General features: G+C 29.6%; 3 protein-coding genes across 3 annotated transcripts; 2 read left to right on the forward strand and 1 right to left on the reverse strand.

Moving 5' to 3' along the window:
• The first annotated feature begins 665 nt into the window (after positions 1-665).
• LOC105205669 lies at positions 666-3,252 on the forward strand. The gene is made up of 4 exons (XM_011175116.3): positions 666-782; positions 1,155-1,349; positions 2,206-2,379; positions 2,712-3,252. Exons 1-4 carry the CDS (start codon positions 738-740, stop codon positions 3,006-3,008), a joined length of 711 nt encoding a protein of 236 aa, XP_011173418.1. The 5' UTR covers positions 666-737; the 3' UTR covers positions 3,009-3,252.
• A 1,830-nt stretch (positions 3,253-5,082) lies between these two features.
• LOC105205846 lies at positions 5,083-18,655 on the forward strand. Its single transcript, XM_039449254.1, has 13 exons — positions 5,083-5,305; positions 7,064-7,439; positions 7,864-8,389; positions 8,588-8,809; positions 8,968-9,219; positions 9,342-9,511; positions 10,044-10,108; positions 10,207-10,580; positions 15,998-16,353; positions 16,592-17,117; positions 17,260-17,481; positions 17,648-17,899; positions 18,037-18,655. The coding sequence occupies exons 2-13, from the start codon at positions 7,104-7,106 to the stop codon at positions 18,201-18,203; spliced, it is 3,468 nt and encodes a 1,155-aa protein (XP_039305188.1). The 5' UTR covers positions 5,083-5,305; positions 7,064-7,103; the 3' UTR covers positions 18,204-18,655.
• Positions 10,110-11,424, reverse strand: LOC105205670 (protein PELPK1). The gene is made up of 2 exons (XM_011175117.3): positions 10,701-11,424; positions 10,110-10,623 (listed from the first exon to the last, which is right to left on the reverse strand). The coding sequence occupies exons 1-2, from the start codon at positions 10,761-10,763 to the stop codon at positions 10,123-10,125; spliced, it is 564 nt and encodes a 187-aa protein (XP_011173419.1). The 5' UTR covers positions 10,764-11,424; the 3' UTR covers positions 10,110-10,122.
• Positions 18,656-20,565: the final 1,910 nt, after the last annotated feature.

A 20,565-nucleotide genomic window follows, 5' to 3' on the forward strand; every position in this document is an offset into this window, starting at 1 on the left:
TTTCCTTATTCGCTTCACAGAAAAGAAAAAAATTCTTAAGAATATCTTTGTTTTTGAAATGTTAAATACAGAAATGAGATTATACAGCGTTAAATAGACACAATTTGTTTGTATAAAGAAATTTTGTAGACAAATAAGTTTCATTAAAAAAATATACTCTCATTATTCAGGCATTTTCATGAGTCGAGAGGAAGAAGTATCGGTTAGAAAATAACGATATCTTCAAATTAAGCGTTAGAATTGTTTAATACTGTTTATTATTATCAGCAATCATGTTGCGCTCTTTAGACTTAGACTGTCGACCCAATGATACAATATTTTACCAAAATTTAAGATTATCATATTGTTTCATATAATACCTTGCATATAAATCAATGATTATTAAATAGAATATTTAGTTCATTGATTTCAATTGGATACTAAATGTATGATACCGTTTCTTCTATGTTGCAATTGTTATTCGTCACATGCGTGCTACGAATCACTTCTAAAAATTGTTTATGATAAGTCGGGCCTTATCATTGCGTAAATGGATTATGATCTGCGTTATCTTTCGGATAAAATTTAATAGCTTGTCGAAATAAAAGTATTATGGTATTCCATTAAGACTTGATATCCCATTATGACTTCATATTCCAGTTAAGATGTCGAATGTATAAAAGAGCGAAATATTGGCTATCAGTCAGTATTTTCGTATGTTAATTTGAACGGTTTTCGAGTGATACAAACGAGCAATTATGAGAATCGTCATAGCATTATGCCTCTTGGCTATATTTTGCACTGTAAGTCTCTTTTCTCCTTTGAAGAATAATTTATTTTAATAAATTCAATTTTGTCTTTGTCGAACGTTGATTTAATGTTTAAGATTTAACATTAAAACTATAGATTTATAATGCGCGTTTTAAACACGGATTATGTTTCAATACTTCAGGAACCTTTTACGTAAATATTTAAACAGTGATAATTAAAACCAAAGCCTTAATCGCAATTTTGTTATGTTACGATTTTTATCTTATTTTTATTATCTAGATTTAGTCCTTAAATTTTTTCCCACCTGTTGCCGAACATCTTGTATACATTAATTAGCAAAAATGATACAAAAGACGCGTTGAAAATAAGAAATTTGTTAATGCTATTTTTATTATCATTCTTAGGCCGATGCAACCTTTATAAATATTAGGATGCGACAAATTCAAAACGAGAAAGCGGGAATAGAAAATACCATACGGCTACTCGAACGTAACCGCGATAGCGTTGAGCAAGATGTAGACCTGGCAATCATGAAACAATGGTTGTTAACAATGGATAAGTATGAAAAATACGCTAGTCCGATACTCGAAACAATACGAGTAAGTAATTACTTATACTTGTTTGTAATCAAGCTGCCTACTAAAAAAAATTTTAATAAAATTTTGATGAAAATAATTTTAATTTTGATGAATTGAACGTTTCACAAAAATTTGATAAAATTTTAATGAATATGTAACGAAATTTTAATTATATTTCAAAAGATTATTTTCTGCGTTTAATATAAAAACAGATAACATTTTAATGAGAATTCAATAAAGATGTAATAAATTTTCACCAAAAAATTAATATGAATTTAATCAAAAAAGAAATTTTATTGAAATTGTAATAAATTTTGAAATCGCAATAAAAACTCGCATATATTCTGTAATGGCGAATTAACGAAATTTTATTAAAATTATAATAAATTTTTAATAAAATTGCAGATATTTCATAATAATAAATTAATAACATTAAAATTATAATGATTTTTTAATGAAATTTTGAAGAAAAATTTGAAGTTAAATGTTCCAAAATATATACCTGGTCAAAATATTCCAAAATAAATATAAAATTCAACAAGTGCAATCAAAAATTTTCCACTAGAGCTACATGAGTTTGTGAGATATCTCAGAAATATATGTATATACATATCAAATAAATTTCTCCTTAGATAGACTATTCTATTAAAAATATTAAAAATTTTTTCATTTTAAAAACTTTTCATAAATTAGAAACGCGTTAAAATTTATCGAAAGATACATGTATTTCATTCACAATCACCTATCTCGAATCAAGGAAATCACGATGAATTCATTTTTTATATTATTGCAAAACACGATATTTGATAAAGTGACGTATATGTATATAAATGTAAACATAAACATCAGCTTAATGACTCTACTTTTTGATCATCAGAAGGAAGTAGAGGATGCCAAGTTAAGGAACAGCAACGCCCAGCAGTGCTACGATGTTGCTCTTACTACTTTTAAAAATATCGACTACGTAGCAACGACTACCGCACGGCAATGCCAAGAAATCTCCAAATGTTCTATCAAGGAAAATCTCAAGTTCATGGATAACTATATGAATGTAAGTTTTCGTAATCGTTATAACATATCTACTATAGCATTGTAGAATAACTGCACCAGTCAATAAGCAAACAAGAAACTGAATCATTCAATGAATTACTAAATAATTACATTTTCAAGTAAAAAAATATTGTAATCAAGTCTGTATGAAAATTATAGTAGACCTATAAAATATCAATTAATTTGCAATTGGTTATTTGAAAGTTTTATTACGTCAATATTTTTATAAACAATCATTTATTGATGATTGTTCAGCGAAATGTGCAGTAATCCTATTTTCCAACAAGTAATTAATCATCAAACTATTGTGTTAATTTTCATTTATTTTTATAGACTGGACTGGAGTTAATAAAACAATTAGATACCGTCATTCCGGACTGCTATCAAAAACATTCGAGAATTACTGAGATTATACAATTACATAATTGTATCAGCGAACAATTAGAAATAATCAAGATTAGCGTGAAAAAATTAAAAACCGACGCCAGTACCGCCAAAGCTATCTCTAAAAACGCGATTGATGCTGTCATTCGACAGTATGATACTTGCATAAATGAAGCTTACTCGACCGCGCGGTCAAACGTCGCAGAGGCCAGGTCGACTGCTACTAAGTGCCTCAATGAAATGTAGAAGTTTATCTTTAATCACGTTACATTGGCCTAGAATGATTTGTCGCAATTTGAAGTTTCTCTATTAAAAAATTCTAAGACATTATTTGAAAAAGATAATATCTCGCAATTATAATTTTCCATAACTAAAGTTAGTAGAGTTCATAATATCATAAGGCTTAAGATTATATTATTATCTGTTTTGAAGAGATTCTCCCTTTCTCCTGTATAATATATGACAAATAAAAATAGTTGCAAAACAGGAATTACTTGTCGGTACGATTCGTTCGTGAATACCCTTTGTCACTGGTACATTTCGCTAAATCGCTTTTGCAAAGATTCGATCTAAGTTGGAATTTAATCCTGTTTTATCATCGATCGCAATAGAGGAATTTTATCTGTCATCTTTCCAGTAAATATAATAGCATGTATTTACTGAAACATCAAATTCATTATTTTTTCAATATTTTATTTAAATTTTTTATCACCGTGCATTATAACGTTGTCGTTAACATCAATGACATAAATGCATTATTCAATTATACACTTTAGTAATTAAATGACGCAATAAATATTCTGCGAAAAAATATGTTTACAGTCTGAAACATCTGTATACACTTTTTGACATGTTTGTCTTAGAGTTCGAATAAAACGAAATGTTTTAATGATAAAAAATAAATGAATTTGTTTAACTTAAAAATCATAAACTATTGACGTTTTACCAATTTCTCGTGGCTTTCTTCAAATAAAGAAAAAAAAGATGTAAAATTATAAGAAGTCTTTCGATATGAAATCTTGACAAAAGGATAAAAGTTGATAAAAATCAAACGAGTTATTGATGCAGAAGTTTTGACGTCACTACACTCGTCGATTGATTTGATAGCGATACGTGCGAGTACATGAGAACTCTTTTTATGTTATCTCTGATTGTTACTAAAATAATCATTATTAATTTGTATATCTCTTTTTACGTACTAACAATCGCAATTTAGTGTTTATCGACTTTTATTTTTCAATCGTGATCTTATCGAAAATGATCATCTCTTTGATGATTTACCTTGAGCTTGACCTTCTATTAAAGAAATTACCCTTGAAAAAAAAAAACTGATAAAATATTTCAATAAACTGATTACTATATAAATACAATAGCTTATATATACAACGTCATTGTGTAAAAGAGGGATGCACAAGGGTCTTCAGTGTACAAGGAATCCTGAAATTTCAATTAAAATATAACTATTTTTTATTGTTCCTATTAAAATTAATTCTATGATAGGCTTTCCACGAATCGCCTACGATATCGCCAAATCATTTTGAAATATATTGCTATCGCATGTCATAATTTATATCACGTAATTTATACGTAATACATATAATCAGATATAAGAGATTTCTCGTAAAAAAGAATACTGATTAATTGTTAGTCCCCGAAGAGATTCATAGCGACTTCGATCCAACTCGGCGATTAACTTGTCAATTAATATTTTATTAATTTTACTATTACATTTTATTACTTTGTTAATTTGAACAAATAAACATTGATAATTTGTTACTTGGACAATACAAGTTTAGTTTCTTCATCAACGTCCACTCGCCCTGCAGTTAGTTTCTTTCGCATTATCGTCTAACAGCTGCGTTTAATTTTTCATTTCGTTCGAGAGAAACTAGCAAAATTGATCGTATTGATTGGACAATTATTTCATGGTACGTTTGATTTAATGTGTTTATTAACAATTTGTCTCCACGATCGGACAATTAAGTTTGGACGAGCAGGAATTACCAGAAAAGCTAGCGCCAAAATTCACATACGTACATTAATATGCGTGTCTGAAGTGTAATGAGATTGTATACAAAGTGAATTTTAATTGCTGTGAAGTCTTACCGACTGACTGCAATTGTAAAATTCACTCTGTACGTGTGCATATGCATACATACAGATCGAATCTTACAATCACAGTCGGTAAGTCATCTCTTATGATAAAATGTTGACACAGGAATTAAAACTCACCTTGTACGAATATTTGCGAGTTGACTATTCGCTATTTGTATAATCACGCGCTGAGAGTACTCGACGTGACGGAGGGAAATAAATCCCAATTAAAGATATCGTTTCTACAATTCATCGTGACTCACGTACAGACTGACTCGCGTCTCTTCGCGCTAGGGAAGTCTATAATTTCGAACGATCTAGACGGAAGTGTTATCTCCAGATACGCCGTAGCGAGTCAGTTGGTACTTGAGTTAGCTTACGAGCTCACTACGCTCTGGTATACGGCAGTATCACGGATGCAATATTATTATACTGCCATCTGCAATCAGGTATGTCACGTGCTTTATTTGTACCAACTATACTAACTATTGTTTTGAGTAAACAATTCAATAAGAAAGAAACAAATTCTGCAACTTCATCTTTGCATATATATCGAGAGAATCGCTTCATCACACGTTTACTCACAATTATTACTAAACGAAGAGACCAGAATCTTTCCATTCAACGTCTACCAAGAGTCGTTTAAATGGAAACACAGAAAAATTGATGTCATAACTTTTCGACGCAATTTTCTTATCTTTGAAACGTCGCGTCGTAGCGCGAATGAACCGATACTGATCAATACCTCTTGTATTAATACTATTTTTGGTATCGCAACTGATATTACCGTCGGTATTATTCTTTTTATCTCTCAAGTATTTCGTTGCGTATTAAGAGTTGCAACAACATGATTGCAATGATAATCTTCTCAATCCTTGAGCAACGGTTTTTACTTTTAACACGTAGGAGCACACGTATGAGCATTCAGTTACTAATTCCCTGCGCGAATAATCGTCATTAAAGTAATATTGATATGTGTGTGTGTATCAATTATGCTTCTTCTATTCATCCCCACTTCACTGCTAGACTGCTCAAGGTCGAGGACGAGCTTCTATATCACCGGCTTGAATTTTAAAGATCGCTCTGAATCTGTTTGCGCTAAGCGAAAAATTTATTTTCTCGATTTAAATAACAGTTTGATAAAAATTACTATAATCGGTACGAGACCGTGAGGTCATCAGACCTATTTATCGACTTTAAACATCTTTTTCTTATTTGTTTAACCGATAACAAATATTACACCTTAGATTTGAAGATGATATGCGTAACATCATGACGTAATACCAATCTATTTAAGTGCTGAATTAAGTAATGAATACTGGAAATACTTTTTTTTTCTTTCAATAATGTCTTAATGACGTAAGACATTGCACAATTGCGCAGATACAGGTATTAATTTGTTTAGCACTTTATCCTCGTTGAAATTGCCTTTGTATTTCTTTTTTCATGTGTACATTTAATATCATGAAAGATAGAACCTATATAATAATTTATGATAACATTTAAATATAAAATTATCATCAACTGAAAAACACTGGAAATAAAATATTTGACATCAATATACAATATCAATAAAATATCTGTGATAACAAAATGATTCAGTCTCAAATTATAATAGTAGTCACATCAACGAATTAATTATAGTTGCCTATATAATAAATATTAATAATATATATATGAACATTTTCAGTAGTTTGTAGAAAAAGGAACTTTTCTTCGAAGCTATCGTTTTGATAAGATATGTTAAACAAAACGCATTTTTTTTTTAAGAATCAGTATTAATTTTGAAAATAATATTCTCTTTATATCACATTTATACAAGTTTTATGCATACAAAAGTAATTTCTCGATGATTTTAATATCGCTAAAATTTCATTGAATATATCAATCTTTTTACGCTTGTATCAATAAACAATGAATAATATTATATAAGGTTGAAAACGAGCAATTCTTTGGTTTTTCAAATTATAACTTATCTTAATTTTCACAAGATACAATTAGCGGTTACTAACTGTATCTTGGTTGTCGAGATTAAGATAAATTGTGGTAATTCGAAAAACCAAAGAATAGCTCGTTCTCAGCCTTATATTATTTATTGTTCATTGAATATAGTTTAAACTCATGTTATATCAAAGATACATTTTATTTATCGAACTTTATAATACTTTAAGACAGAGATTTATCTAACGGAACATTGTTTTTTTCAGTAAAGATCATTTGTGATAATTGATCGCCGATAGCTGGATAATGGAACTCTTTGAAATTCTATGCGGCATTGCCGTAATAATTATCATTGTTTATTATTTCCTCACGTCAACTTTTAACTTTTGGAAATCACGTGGCGTTCGCGGTCCACGACCCATACCGGGATACGGTAATATCAAAGATATTTTGATGTTGAAGCAATTTTTTGGTGATTTTGCGACGAAACTGTATAATGACTACAAAAACGAACAATTTATTGGAATATTCGCAAGAAGGACACCTATTCTTATCGTAAAAGATTTAGACTTAATTAAGGATATTCTTATCAAAGATTTCACCAAGTTCGCTGATAGAGCACCTGTCCCGATTACCGAAAGGGTGAGAATATTTTTACGAAGAATATTTAACGTTATAAGTTTAAATGGGTCGCATAAATAACGACCCAAATAGGTAGCACAAGTAACGTTATACAATCAAAAATAATTTCTTTTATTGTGAATTTTTGTAGAGTACTAAAAGAATTCCTTTTGCACTTGAAAGGATTCAGAATTGGTGACAATAAAAGTAAATTCTTTTTCAACTCTTAAGAGTATTATTTTTAAAACAGAAATAAAAAAAAGAATACATTTCAGATTTCAAAAAAAGTTCTTTTAAATTTGTTTTTTTTTGCGTTTTAGAAAGATACGCACGTTGCGTTTTATCCACTCGTGCTATATTGTAAGAAGTCTTGATAAACTGTAAATTGTTAAAATTTGATTTTAAATTATAAATTGATTCGATTAAAATGTTTGTCGTATTGTAGGCCGAGCCGCTGTCGCAACATCTTTTCAATTTGGAAGCAAAGAGATGGCGACCGTTGAGGATGAAATTGTCGCCTGTCTTTACATCCGGTAAACTAAAGGACATGTTCTTTTTAATATCGGAATGTGCTGACCACCTTGTTCAGTATATGGAAAAATTAGTGAGTCGAGGCGAACCCATAGAATGCCGCGAATTGACGGCGAAATATACGACGGATGTCATCGGCAGCTGTGCCTTCGGCATCGAGATAAATGCACTATCGGACAACGACAGCGAATTTCGTAAGATGGGAAGGAAGGTATTCGATCAGCCCTGGTCGAACAGATTACGAATGAGGTTGAAACAAATGGCCCCCAAGTTTTACGATATGCTCGGTTACGTTCTACCACAAATGGATATTACTAAATTTTTCACACGTATCGTCGTGGAAACCATGGATTATAGAGACACCCATAATGTCGTTAGAAACGATTTCATTGATAAATTGCGTGAATTAAAGAAGCATCCAGAGATATTGGGCGATATCCGTACGTATTGATCTCGTATTAAAATTAATTTCCTTTTATTACGGTCGTATCTTATGATAATCTTATGATAGCTATTTTAATATAATAATTTTTAGTTTAATCATAAAACTTAAAAATAATGTACGTATTATAAACTATTTAGTAATTAATTTGTTAAAAATTTAAATTATTTATTGTATAATGAAAATAAAATTTCAGCTTTGACAGATAGTTTAATAGCTTCTCAAGCCTTCGTATTTTTCCTCGCTGGTTTCGAAACTTCCTCGACAACTATGAGCAATGCGCTTTACGAGTTGGCATTAAATCGAAAAATACAAGACAAGTTACGTGAAGAAATTACCGAGACCTATTTAAAACATGGCGAAAATTTAACATATGAGAATATAAAAGAAATGGATTATTTAGATAAAATTTTCAAAGGTACGTTGACAAAAAAAAAGTTTACCCTCGTCTTTCTTTTCAAAAATGTTGCAATACGATCTTATTTATATTAACACTAAGTTTCATGATATATTATAGTAGTTTGTAATGTATATAAATGCATTTTCATAATTTAACACTATTCTTAATGCACGCAGAAACCTTACGAAAATATCCGCCAGTAGCAATTCTTATGAGGCGATCGATGACGAGTTATACTTTCGAGGGTACCAACGTTAGTATACCGAAAAATCAAAGAGTATGGATTCCTGCCTATGCAATTCAACGAGATCCGAATATTTATCCAAAGCCAGATGTTTTCGATCCAGAAAGATTTACCGACGAAGCTGTGCAAAGTAGACACCCGATGTCCTATTTACCTTTTGGTGACGGACCACGCAATTGCATTGGTAAAGTAAAATAAATTTAAATATCACTTCCCACTTTTCTTTCTATTTTCATTTAGTGAAAAATATTTTTAATTGAGAAATTTCATCTGATTTACATCATAGACGTAATCTTATATTTTCAGGAGCTCGCTTTGCTGTTCACCAGACTAAAGTTGGACTTATAAAGATATTACGAAATTACAAAGTCGAGACTTGTGAGAAAACTCCAATACCTTATGTAAACGATCCTAAAGCATTTCTATTAGCGCCAAAAGGGGGAATACACTTGAAAATCGTTAAAATTAATCGAACTTAAAAGAATGTTGTTTACAATGTGCTTGAATTTTATAAATTTTTTAAGACTTTTTTTATACTTGTTTCCATTTTTCGTAAAATGCGAGAAATTTTCAAGCGTGTTGAAACTTTTGAGCAACAGTGTATGTCACGAGAAGAGAGAGAGGTTCTTATAAATATTAAATAACTTATAAATATTAAAACTTCTCCACTTTTTTTATATTTTTAATCGAAAAGTAAATTAAAACCGATATTCAAGCGTTTAATGTATCTTTATTACAATTCATATACTACTTTACAAATCGACTGCAATATATCTAATAGTTACATCATTTTTTAATAAAATATTAATATTGTATTACTGTTTCCATATGAGATAATTTTCGTATTAACAAATAGTAACACAAGGAAACATAGTAATACAATAATATTGCATTAAAAAATGATATAATTATCGGAATATATCGCAGACAATTTGTAAAGCAAAATACAACTTTTCCATTTCAAATAAAGTTAAAATAGAGTGGCTTCATGTCTTTATCTGTTTGCAGCTATGGTATCTGCTGTCTGAGGTACTTCTGGCGTTGATGTTTGTGGTGGCATTGTTGTTTTTTCTGTTTGTGATGATGTTTATTTTACTAGACCCGCACAACATTTTATGCCTGCCAGATTAATGCCTGGTAGATGAGCTGATATTCCAACTATATTTGACAGATCGAATGGACTACTCAGCATATTCTTCATAGTGACATCCAATCCGGGTATCGGCATAGGTACAGGAATCATCGATTTACATGTTTCTGCAGTTAGGCCCATCGCACACGTTATTTGGACGTTCTTTGGTATATCGGGAACCAACTTCATAATCCATTGCGTCGGATTAAATAGCGTACCAGACGTGATCATATTTTTTATATCCGACATACCAAAATTGGATAAATCAGGTATAAATTTGGAAGTCATATCTGACAATGAAGGCAATTTAGGCAGACTCGGCAATTTAGGCAGACTCGGCAATTTAGGTAGACTCGGCAACTTAGGCATTGAAGGCATCGGCAACTTAGGCATTGAAGGCATCGGCAAATTAGGTAAGTTGGGCATATTCGGCAATTGAGGCATGTCAAATTGTTCCTTCACACAGAGTAGCATATCGTTATTCTCCGAAAATTCATTGATAACCGATCATGTAAATTTAAATTAAGACTTACGGATTTCTGAACCATGGCGCACACCACGATAGCCAAGACCATAAACACCATTGTTGCCTTCATGTTGAAATTTTGCGCTGCTGGTACTCACACTGTGAATGTTGTACCGCACAGTGCAGTAGCCACATTTATATACCATACCATTGAATAATGTTCTATTTGTTAAGCGCATTGACAAACTGCACGCATCTGTTTTGCTATTTGCGTAGCAAAACTGTCGTCTACATATTCCGTACAATGAGAATAATTAATGATTTCATAAAGCATATGTGTTCCGCATTCTTTTGGGCACATGTTACTGATATAAAATTGTCACATATGTGCACACATAGAAATGACGCGTTAGACAAGTATATTCAAATAAATTCCGCCATTGCGGAAAAACATGATGTTTAAAAAAAAAGAATAAAATAGTTATTTATTAGATATTTTAAGAGTTCCCATTTTTTAATATACTAGATAAAACAAGCACGCGCTACATAATTTTTGATATTATATAATTTTATGCAAATTACAAATTTAATATTACACTGTTAACCCATCAATACACAGTCAAAATACGCGATCTCCAACGCAATGACAACCGTTCACGAAGTAAACGCTGAATGAGAATCAATCGACACATATTGGAAAAGCGACAACAATAAATTTCGAGAATTCGCGCGAGTATCGATGCAATTCACACTTTTTCATTTTTTCATTTACACTTTTTCAGATAAGACAAAAAAATTAAATTATTATTTACATGTAAAATATGATTGAAGTTTATGTGCGTAAATTAATTAAAACCTTGAAAATACGTAAATAGCAAATTTCTTAAAAAAACTTATTGTATATATAAGAAAAATATGATTCGCACTTAATTTTTAGCAATTTCTGAATAAAAATTAAATTGTATTCCTTCCAGGTTTATATAAATGCAAAAAATATTATTACTTTTATCATTATTAGATCGATATTAATGCCAAAGACTCGAAATTTTCTAACAATAAACTTATGAAAGACCTCGTTTTCTAAGTGTTTAGAGGAAGTAATTTAATTATCATAAAATTAGTTTTAGAATTTATGTTTACACGCTCACTAAATTTGAATGTAATCTGAAAATATCAAAACTCAAAAAAGATAATTTTCAATAAAGAATTTGTAACATGTTGAACTTATAATCAAAATTTGGAAAATGATACGAATATAGGTGTCCACTTGGCTGGAAACTTCAAATAAAACAAAATAGTTTTACTTAACATGTTAAAAATTTCGTAAAATCGAGCTTTACGATAATTATTAAATTATTTTATTGAAACTCTTTTCACCATATTGGATTTACTATTAAAAATTTTTCATTTTTTACTGTAAATTCGATTAAATTAAAGCATTAAGTTAAGCATAAATAACTCTACAGATAAGTTTCATGAAAATCGAACGAGTAATTTACAAAGTGATAACTCCAAATTAATCGAACCGATTGAACAAATAATTAGCAACGGTAATTCTGTAATAACACCACATACAGAGAAAGAAATCATCTTTATGATGATATAATTGAATATCAATTTATGTAAAAAAAAAAAAATAATAATTTTTAGTAAAATTTAAAAAAATTGTATTTTCTGTAGCGTTACATATATAAGTGCTACGCATGCAACGCGTGCAACGCGTGCAACGCGTGCTACGTACGTGTGCTGCCCCAGGGAGAAATAATAAGTCGGATCGACATCAAATCGTTATCATTTTAACGGTTGAAAGAAGACTAAATTTGACGTTTACATCGATGTTAAAATGTTCGAGTTTCGATGCTATTTGAATATTAATATAAAATTGATATTAATTCAGCATCAATTTAATTATTTCTTCGTTATTTCTCGGGAGTCGTTTAATGGACTGAAAGATCGGAAAGGACGAAAAGATCATACCAGAAGTTAAAACATTTTATTAAAACAATATAAATAGTACTTTTAAAAATAACTTTTAATTAAACTTAATTTAATCTCTTGGTGAAACTTTTAATTAATTTAGCTTTTTGTGCAACTCTTAAACTTTGTATCGGGGTTTATTAATTACACCTATCAAAAATTGTAAATGCTATCGACGTCTGATCAACGTCGATCTAATTGATATTTTTCGATTTGAAAAAGTTATTGACGGCATCAACGTTGAATCAATGTCGATCCGATTTATCATTTTTCCCTAGGACAGAACCATATATGGTACATATATATTATCTTTTTCTTTTCGTGCCGTATTTGTCTTACTTCATATTTATATTGCCCGTCATTGCCTGTTGTAGCTCTTTCTATTTTTTTTTTAAATAAAATTGTATAATATATAAATGTAAACTAATCGTTTTATTTACTGGTTTTTCTGATCATTAAAAGAAAATATTAGTTTACGTTTTGATCGATGTTACTCGATCAGAAATGCGTTTGAATTTACGCGATATTTGTCGCAAATCTCGCGTAAAATTTGATTGGCCATATGTATGCGTGGAAGGCAGAAATTTGTATGTTTCTCATATTATTGGACCTTTTCGTTTAATTTGATGATTCTATATTGTCAGGTCAAATAAAACGTTCCTTATATATAAAAAAAAAACTGATAAACTTTGTTACAAAAATATATGAAAGTTCATTAAACCTCACTTAAATCACTAAGATACATTTATCTATTCATGCCTTTATTTATGTCCTTGTAAACTACTTAAAGAACCGTTTAACAAAAATGAATTAAAATATTGAATCAATTTTTAAATGATGAATAATTCGGAAACATACAGAAAGTAAAATGAGAGTTTATTTTACTATACCAGGCGCACAATTTTCTGCCACGTATTTTACTCATTCGTTAAAATTAAATCTCCAGGTTTTCGGATTGATTAAATATTACGATATTTTTATGATGCAAGGAAAAAATTTATGCGAATAATTAATAAGTTGAATTTTTTTACTTCTTAATTTTGTATTCAGAATAAACGTGATTTTTAATACATATAAATATTTGAATCAGTAAAAAAAGTAAGAATATATTATTAAAATTAATATTATATAATGTAATAAACATGTCATATAACAAAAAGTGCATATGACAAACATGCAACATCTCATTTCTTTGATTGTACAATTTCCTGAATAAAAATCTTTATTACGGATCACGAATGAATATTATTTCACATCTATTTTTGAAGTGTTGTGACTAATCATATTTTTTTCAATTCCATTTCACAATTATTTGAAAAAATGCAATACATAATGTATGCTTTACGATCTAACAAGACATTTTTGAAAGTTGCATCAGATTTATTATATATAACAATTCTTCACTGTATTTTAACAATAAGAATAATCAATAAAAATATTTTAACAAGATGATTTGAAAAAAGTAATAAGGAAAAATGCGTTTATTGATAAACAACAATATTATCTTACATAATTGCCCGCTTTCCGGTTGCATTATTCAAATTACGTACATCGACATTCATAATGTTTGCCATTCAAACAGACATTACAATTGTGAGAAGAGGCGCGCATGCAGCCTGTGACACTTAACGGAACTGAATGAGCGTAAACTCCCGACATTGTCCTTAATAAAAGAAAGGTTTGAAGGTGTTCAGTGAAGAAATGCAAATTCTTCAATGAACATAATCGACAATTAACTTGTTAATTAATATTAAAATGTTACTGTTATAATGTACTATTTTGTTAATATTCTTATTAATATCAAAATAATTTGTTTTGTTTTTTAACGTAAAAAATATTAGGTTAAGGACAATTATTTAGTTACAATTATATAGCTAGAAATTTTGTTTTAAAGCCAATTATATTACATTAAATAATAGTATAATTTTTCGTCGTCGATTTTCGAACTTTGACATCAATAAGTAACATATCTTAAAGTGTCTTATGTAACACATTTAATAATAAAATTTCTAGAATTGCAATTTTTCTTAAATATTTGATCAGAAAAAAATAAACAAATTCAGTAAAGTGTCTATCTGAATCTTCTTTGTTACCGCAAAATAATAACTGCAATTTGTACCCCCTCTCCTCTCTCTCTCTCTCTCCTTATTTGTTTCAAAGTTTCTTTCGCGTTATTGCACATTTGCGTCTAATTGCTCAGCCAAGAGAAGTTAACAAAATCGATCACTGACTGGCAGGGCCAATTACTTCTAGGTGCGTTTGATTTAATGCATTTATTCACAATTCGCCTTTGCGATTAGACAATTAAGTATTGATGACTAGGTGTGATCGCTCAGCAGAAATTTGTAAACATTATGTGGATGCTTAAACCGTAATCAGATTTTGTTGTTTAATTGATTGAGACTTTTCTGAGTATCCTTACTTGCAGAATCATGCACTGAGCGTACTTGATATGAGAGAGGAAAATAGAGATATCAATTTAGCAATTCATCATGACTCATGTATTCGGCCGCTATTCGCATGATGGAACGACCGCCTATAATTTCGCATCATCTAGACGGCGACAGTTAGTGTTATCTCACCGTGCGAGCTACAAATTTAGAGATTGCTACGACCCAAACACAGCAGCATCACGAATGCAGTTATATCGCACTGTCATCCATAATCAGGTATGTCATCTTTGTTGCTTGCACCAATTTCGAATCGACATTTTCAGAAAGAAAAGAAAATACAAATCTTCATTCTCACACAAATGAAAGGAAAAAAGTTGTTTCATCACATCACATTTATTAGTCATTATGATTAGACAAAAAAACCGCCTGCAAGAATTCAAATGGAAAAACAGGGAAGAATCAATCTTATTATTTTCCAGTTCCATTCCTTTTCTTCCATAATATTATCGCGCGAATAAAACAATACTGATCACTCATTGTAGAGATAAACAATGTTTGCCTTATCTCTCAAATATTGCATCGCACGTTACGACGGCCTATATGTAAATACATTAAACAATTTTAAACAAATTGTTTAAATAAATAAATTATATTAAATAAAAGAATTTCTCTTGGAAGTTATCGTTGTCAGAAGATAAACTTATGTTTTTAAAAAATATTAATTTAAAAATAATATTCATCTTTACACTGTAATATTCTACGTATATAAGAGCAATTTCCCGATCAATTAAATTTCGATTTTTCTATCTTTTCTGTCTAAATATTTTTCATTTAGCTATTTCATTTAGTATTCAACATTATAAAGTTTTGTGTTACAATTTTGGTTTCTGTCGCAATACATTAATTGGTAGTGTCAATCGATCAACAATCAAATACGAAAATTTACGTCAGTAACATTGTTCTTTCTTTTTTTTCAGTAAGAATTATTCGTGATAATCGATCGACGATCGCAGGACAATGGGACCCTTTGAAATTCTATGCGGAATTGCCGCTGTAACTCTCGCACTTTATTATTTCCTCACGTCAACTTATGATTTTTGGAAATTACGTGGCGTTCCTGGTCCACGACCGATACCAGGACTTGGTAATTTCAAAGATGTTATGCTTAATAACATATCAGCGGGTGATTATTTGACAAAGATATATAACACCTACAAAGACGAACCGATGGTTGGGATATTTACGAGAAAGACACCCCTTCTCATTGTAAAAGACTTAGAACTTATCAAGGATGTTCTCATCAAAGATTTCACCATGTTCGCTGATAGAGGACTTCCCATTTTCGAAAAGGTGAGAATAGCTTATAATTCTTATACAAGGTCTGTTTAAAAAATAAACAAGACAAACATATAAATGTAGAGCACGTATTTCTACATTTATATCTTTCAAATAATTTGAGATTTATTAAGAATCGTGGGATTAGTATACTAAAGTTATATATGAAAAACTTGAGAAAAACTTTCTGTCGATAGAATTTCATTTTTTCGATCCAAAAATTTACTCAATTATAATTATAATTTTGTCGTAGACTGAACCATTGTCGCAACATCTTTTCTCTTTAGAGCCAAAGAGATGGCGACCGTTGAGAATACGGTTGTCGCCTGTTTTTACATCTGGTAAGCTAAAGGAGATGTTCTCCTTGATATCAAAATGTGCTGACCACCTTGTCGTATACATGGAGAAAGTAGCGGACAAAGGTGAACCGGTAGAATGCCGCGAGTTATCTGCTAAATACACGACCGATGTTATCGGCAACTGTGCCTTCGGCATCGACATGAACGCATTGTCAGATGAGGATAGCGAATTTCGCAAGATGGGAAGAAAAGCATTTACACTCAACTGGGCAGCTATGTTACGAATAAGAGTCAGACAAATTTCTCCACGGCTATACGGAATGCTCGGCTACTTCCTGCCTCAAACCGATGTTACCAAATTTTTCACACGTGTTATCACGGAAACTATGGATTACAGAGAAGCAAATAATATCGTTAGGAATGATTTTGTCGATATGTTGCGCGAATTAAAGAAACATCCGGATAAAATGAGCGACGTTGGTACGTATTGATATAAAAATTTTGTACAAAAAAAACTATACGAGTATCTAAAATAATTTTATAGCAATTTATATAAATTAAATGATCAAAATATCTGGTAGAAAATTTAATTATTTATAATAAACATAAAATAACATTTTAGAGCTGACGGATAGTTTAATAGCATCTCAAGCCTTCGTATTTTTCCTCGCTGGTTTCGAAACTTCCTCGACAACTATTAGCCATGCGCTCTACGAGTTAGCATTGAATGAAAAAATACAAGATAATCTGCGTGAAGAGATTAACGAAGTCTATGCAAAGTATGGTGAAGACTTTTCATACGATAATATCAAAGAAATGAAATATTTAGATAAAGTTTTCAAAGGTATGTTGCTTGAAAAAAATTAAATAAAAAAGATACACACTTTTTCTTTTCAATGATATTGTGTATGATGTAATCTTATTGTTGCAATACTAAGTTCAAGTCTGATTGTAGTTCTTCAATTCATAAATGCGTTTCTGTAATTTAATTCTATTTTTAATGCTTGTAGAAACTTTACGAAAATATCCGCCAGTGACATTTCTTATGAGACAAACTATGTCGAATTATACTTTCGAGGGTACCAAAGTTACTTTACCGAAAGATCAAAAAGTATGGATACCTGTTTACGCGATTCAACGAGATCCGAATATTTATCCAAAACCAGATGTTTTCGATCCAGAAAGATTTACCGACGAAGCTGTGCAAAACAGACACCCGATGTCTTTTCTACCTTTTGGCGATGGACCAAGAAATTGTATTGGTAAATTGAAATCAATTTAAATATCTTTTTTTTTTTATTTTTTTCCATGCCGTGAAAAATATTTTTAATCTAAATTTTCTGAAAATGATTTTATTCGGAAACTTTCATCTGATTTATATCATGATTTTTTTTTTCAGGATCTCGCTTCGCTATTTTTCAGACTAAAGTTGGGCTTGTAAAAATACTACGACATTACAAAGTCGAGACCTGCGAGAAAACTCCAATACCTTATGTCAATAATCCTAAGGCATTTTTATTAGCACCAGTAGACGGACTTTACTTAAAAATAGTTAAAATTAATTGAGCTTAATTAAAGCTTTTCTCTAAGCCTCCATAAAAACTATGTCTTGTAAAAACTGGAGGAAAATTGTCTATTATATTTATAATAACGATAGGAATTGTTATTTCGACTGTTAATTGTTATTGATGTTGTGTCTCATAATTACCGTCTGAAATCTATTAGATAAGTTTAATTTTAAGGTTAATGGTTATACTATTACATACATATTTTAATAGCATACAATCTTTTAAAATTATTGTTTTCTTTATATTTTGCGTTTAACTTTTTTTACTTACAATACACATTGAAAGTATAAATATATAAGATATTGCAATTTTGTTATTGCCATCCCTTCCGAAAAAAAGGGGGGGGGGATTGATAAAGTGTTTCAAACTGATTAGTAACAGTAGCTGATGATACCGCAAATAATTCATACTAGTAATAAGATCTCACATAACGTAAAACTCTCAACTATGCAAAACAAACCTTACTTTGACTATTATATTATCGTATTTTTATTACATACTTTTATTAATTTTCTTATTAAACGCATTGTTTTGATAAATCAATAATTTAAATTATTTTAATAAATAATTCAAAAATAAATTATTTCAAATAAATAAACGTATCATTTTTCTGTGTGTCTTCAAAAAAATATACAATTGGAAAAATAAAATAAAATGAAGAAGCAAGTGTTTTTAAAAAACGCAAAATCTAACATATAATTTTTAACACTTATTATAGGTATAGAACTTCTCCAAACTGTATGATACTTTATATGATACTAGCTATAAATGATGAACTAATGACGATTTATATCTGTAAATATCTTAATAACATATATATGTACATAAAACACACATTCTCTACACATTTTTAACACATTCGTAACCATGAGATAGCAAGAAAACTTTCTTATTTATTTATTTATCTCTGATATTCTTACCTATAAATTTTATTGTAAATATGACATTGAAAATTCTTCTGGTAAAAGTTATAGTGAGTAAAATGTATCCATAACTGATGTTTTTTATTAAATAGTTTTCCACATTAAGAATACAGGACAACATATAAATTTAAAAAAATATTTTTTGTATACATCAATGTTAATATCTATATAATATGTTGACACGTATAATTCATTTATCTTAAAAATTACGTTAATTTCAAAACTATATTAATTTTGTTATTTGTTCATTTAACTATAAATTTTATTATTTTGACTAAAAAGTGTATCAGTTTAGTAGAAAATATTTAAATAATGTAACAACATTAGGTTAAATTAACACTTGGATATTAAAAATTTAATACAAAAATTTGCACCTATGTAAATATTTGAAATAGTCCAGTGTGTGAAATTAGCACTCCTATGATAATCGTAGTTTAAATCATAGTTCTGTTAAAAGTTCTAGATTGTATATAAAAAAAGGGAAAGCTCTTGATAATTTTTTCAAATAATTCTGCCTATTATAATAAAAAAAATAAGCTTTGAAAAAAGGAAGTGCTAACTTCACACCCAACACTAATACCGAATGATCAAATAGTTCTAAGTAGCTAAGTTGATGTCTTCTAACGAGTACTAAAATTCTCAATATAAAAAATTCTTTTCATTTTTGATTAAAAGAAAAATAAATAAAAGAAATGAAAAAATGTATGTCAAATCCGAATAATTCTGAATAGCATATACAATTCTTTTCAATAAATTTTCAAGTTCTAGAGTTCTCGATACATTTTACAAATAGTTTTGTCCAAAAAAGTAAAAAAAAACGGAACTAAATTCTCACAAGTAATATAAAAAAATTAATTAAAACTTCAAAAATATCAGTTTTACATAATTTTCTCATTAAAATTTTTGATTGAATTGCGCGGCGGTTATTCAGAACACTTAACAGAAATTCCAGAACTTTTAAAGAATTGTTCACAACGTCGACCTTATAGTTTTGAAGTGTAAAAAAATTTCTTATGAGTTCTGAAAGTCTGTTGAGTGTTCTAAATAGCTGCTGCAGAATTCTACCAAAAATCTTCATGAGAAAATTACGTAAAACTGATCTTTTTGAACTTTCAACTATTTTTTTATATTACTTTTGAGAATTCAATCTAGACTTTTTTTACATTTTCAGACAGAACCATTTCTAAAATATATCAAGAATTCTAGAATTTGTCAAAAGAAATCGTGTTATTCAAAATTATTTGTACTTGAAAAACATTTTTTATTTTTATTTTTATTTTTTTTATTAATCAAAAGATATTTTTATATTGAGAACTCTAGTACTCGTTAAAAAGCTAATCAAATTAGCTATTCAGAAACTTTATATTTTTAGAGATTCATTACTAGATTAAAATATAATTTGTCACTCACCAAAACATGATGCGCAGCAGTGAAGTT

The sequence above is a fragment of the Solenopsis invicta genome, chromosome 5 (genome assembly GCF_016802725.1).
Source record: "Solenopsis invicta isolate M01_SB chromosome 5, UNIL_Sinv_3.0, whole genome shotgun sequence".
In the NCBI taxonomy this organism is placed as follows: Eukaryota; Metazoa; Arthropoda; class Insecta; order Hymenoptera; family Formicidae; genus Solenopsis; species Solenopsis invicta.

What these genes read in the sequence shown, in the direction of transcription:
- LOC105205669 (XM_011175116.3), top strand. Translation starts at nt 738, where the DNA reads ATGAGAATCGTCATAGCATTATGCCTCTTGGCTATATTTTGCACT. An exon ending in CGATACTCGAAACAATACGA is followed by an intron (nt 1,350 to 2,205) that starts GTAAGTAATTAC and finishes TTTGATCATCAG; the next exon opens with AAGGAAGTAGAGGATGCCAA. An exon ending in TCATGGATAACTATATGAAT is followed by an intron (nt 2,380 to 2,711) that starts GTAAGTTTTCGT and finishes TTATTTTTATAG; the next exon opens with ACTGGACTGGAGTTAATAAA.
- LOC105205846 (XM_039449254.1), top strand. Translation starts at nt 7,104, where the DNA reads ATGGAACTCTTTGAAATTCTATGCGGCATTGCCGTAATAATTATCATT. An exon ending in TTTAGATAAAATTTTCAAAG is followed by an intron (nt 8,810 to 8,967) that starts GTACGTTGACAA and finishes TAATGCACGCAG; the next exon opens with AAACCTTACGAAAATATCCG. An exon ending in GGATAAAATGAGCGACGTTG is followed by an intron (nt 17,118 to 17,259) that starts GTACGTATTGAT and finishes ATAACATTTTAG; the next exon opens with AGCTGACGGATAGTTTAATA.
- LOC105205670 (XM_011175117.3), bottom strand. Translation starts at nt 10,763, where the DNA reads ATGAAGGCAACAATGGTGTTTATGGTCTTGGCTATCGTGGTGTGCGCC. An exon ending in GCGCCATGGTTCAGAAATCC is followed by an intron (nt 10,624 to 10,700) that starts GTAAGTCTTAAT and finishes CTCTGTGTGAAG; the next exon opens with GAACAATTTGACATGCCTCA.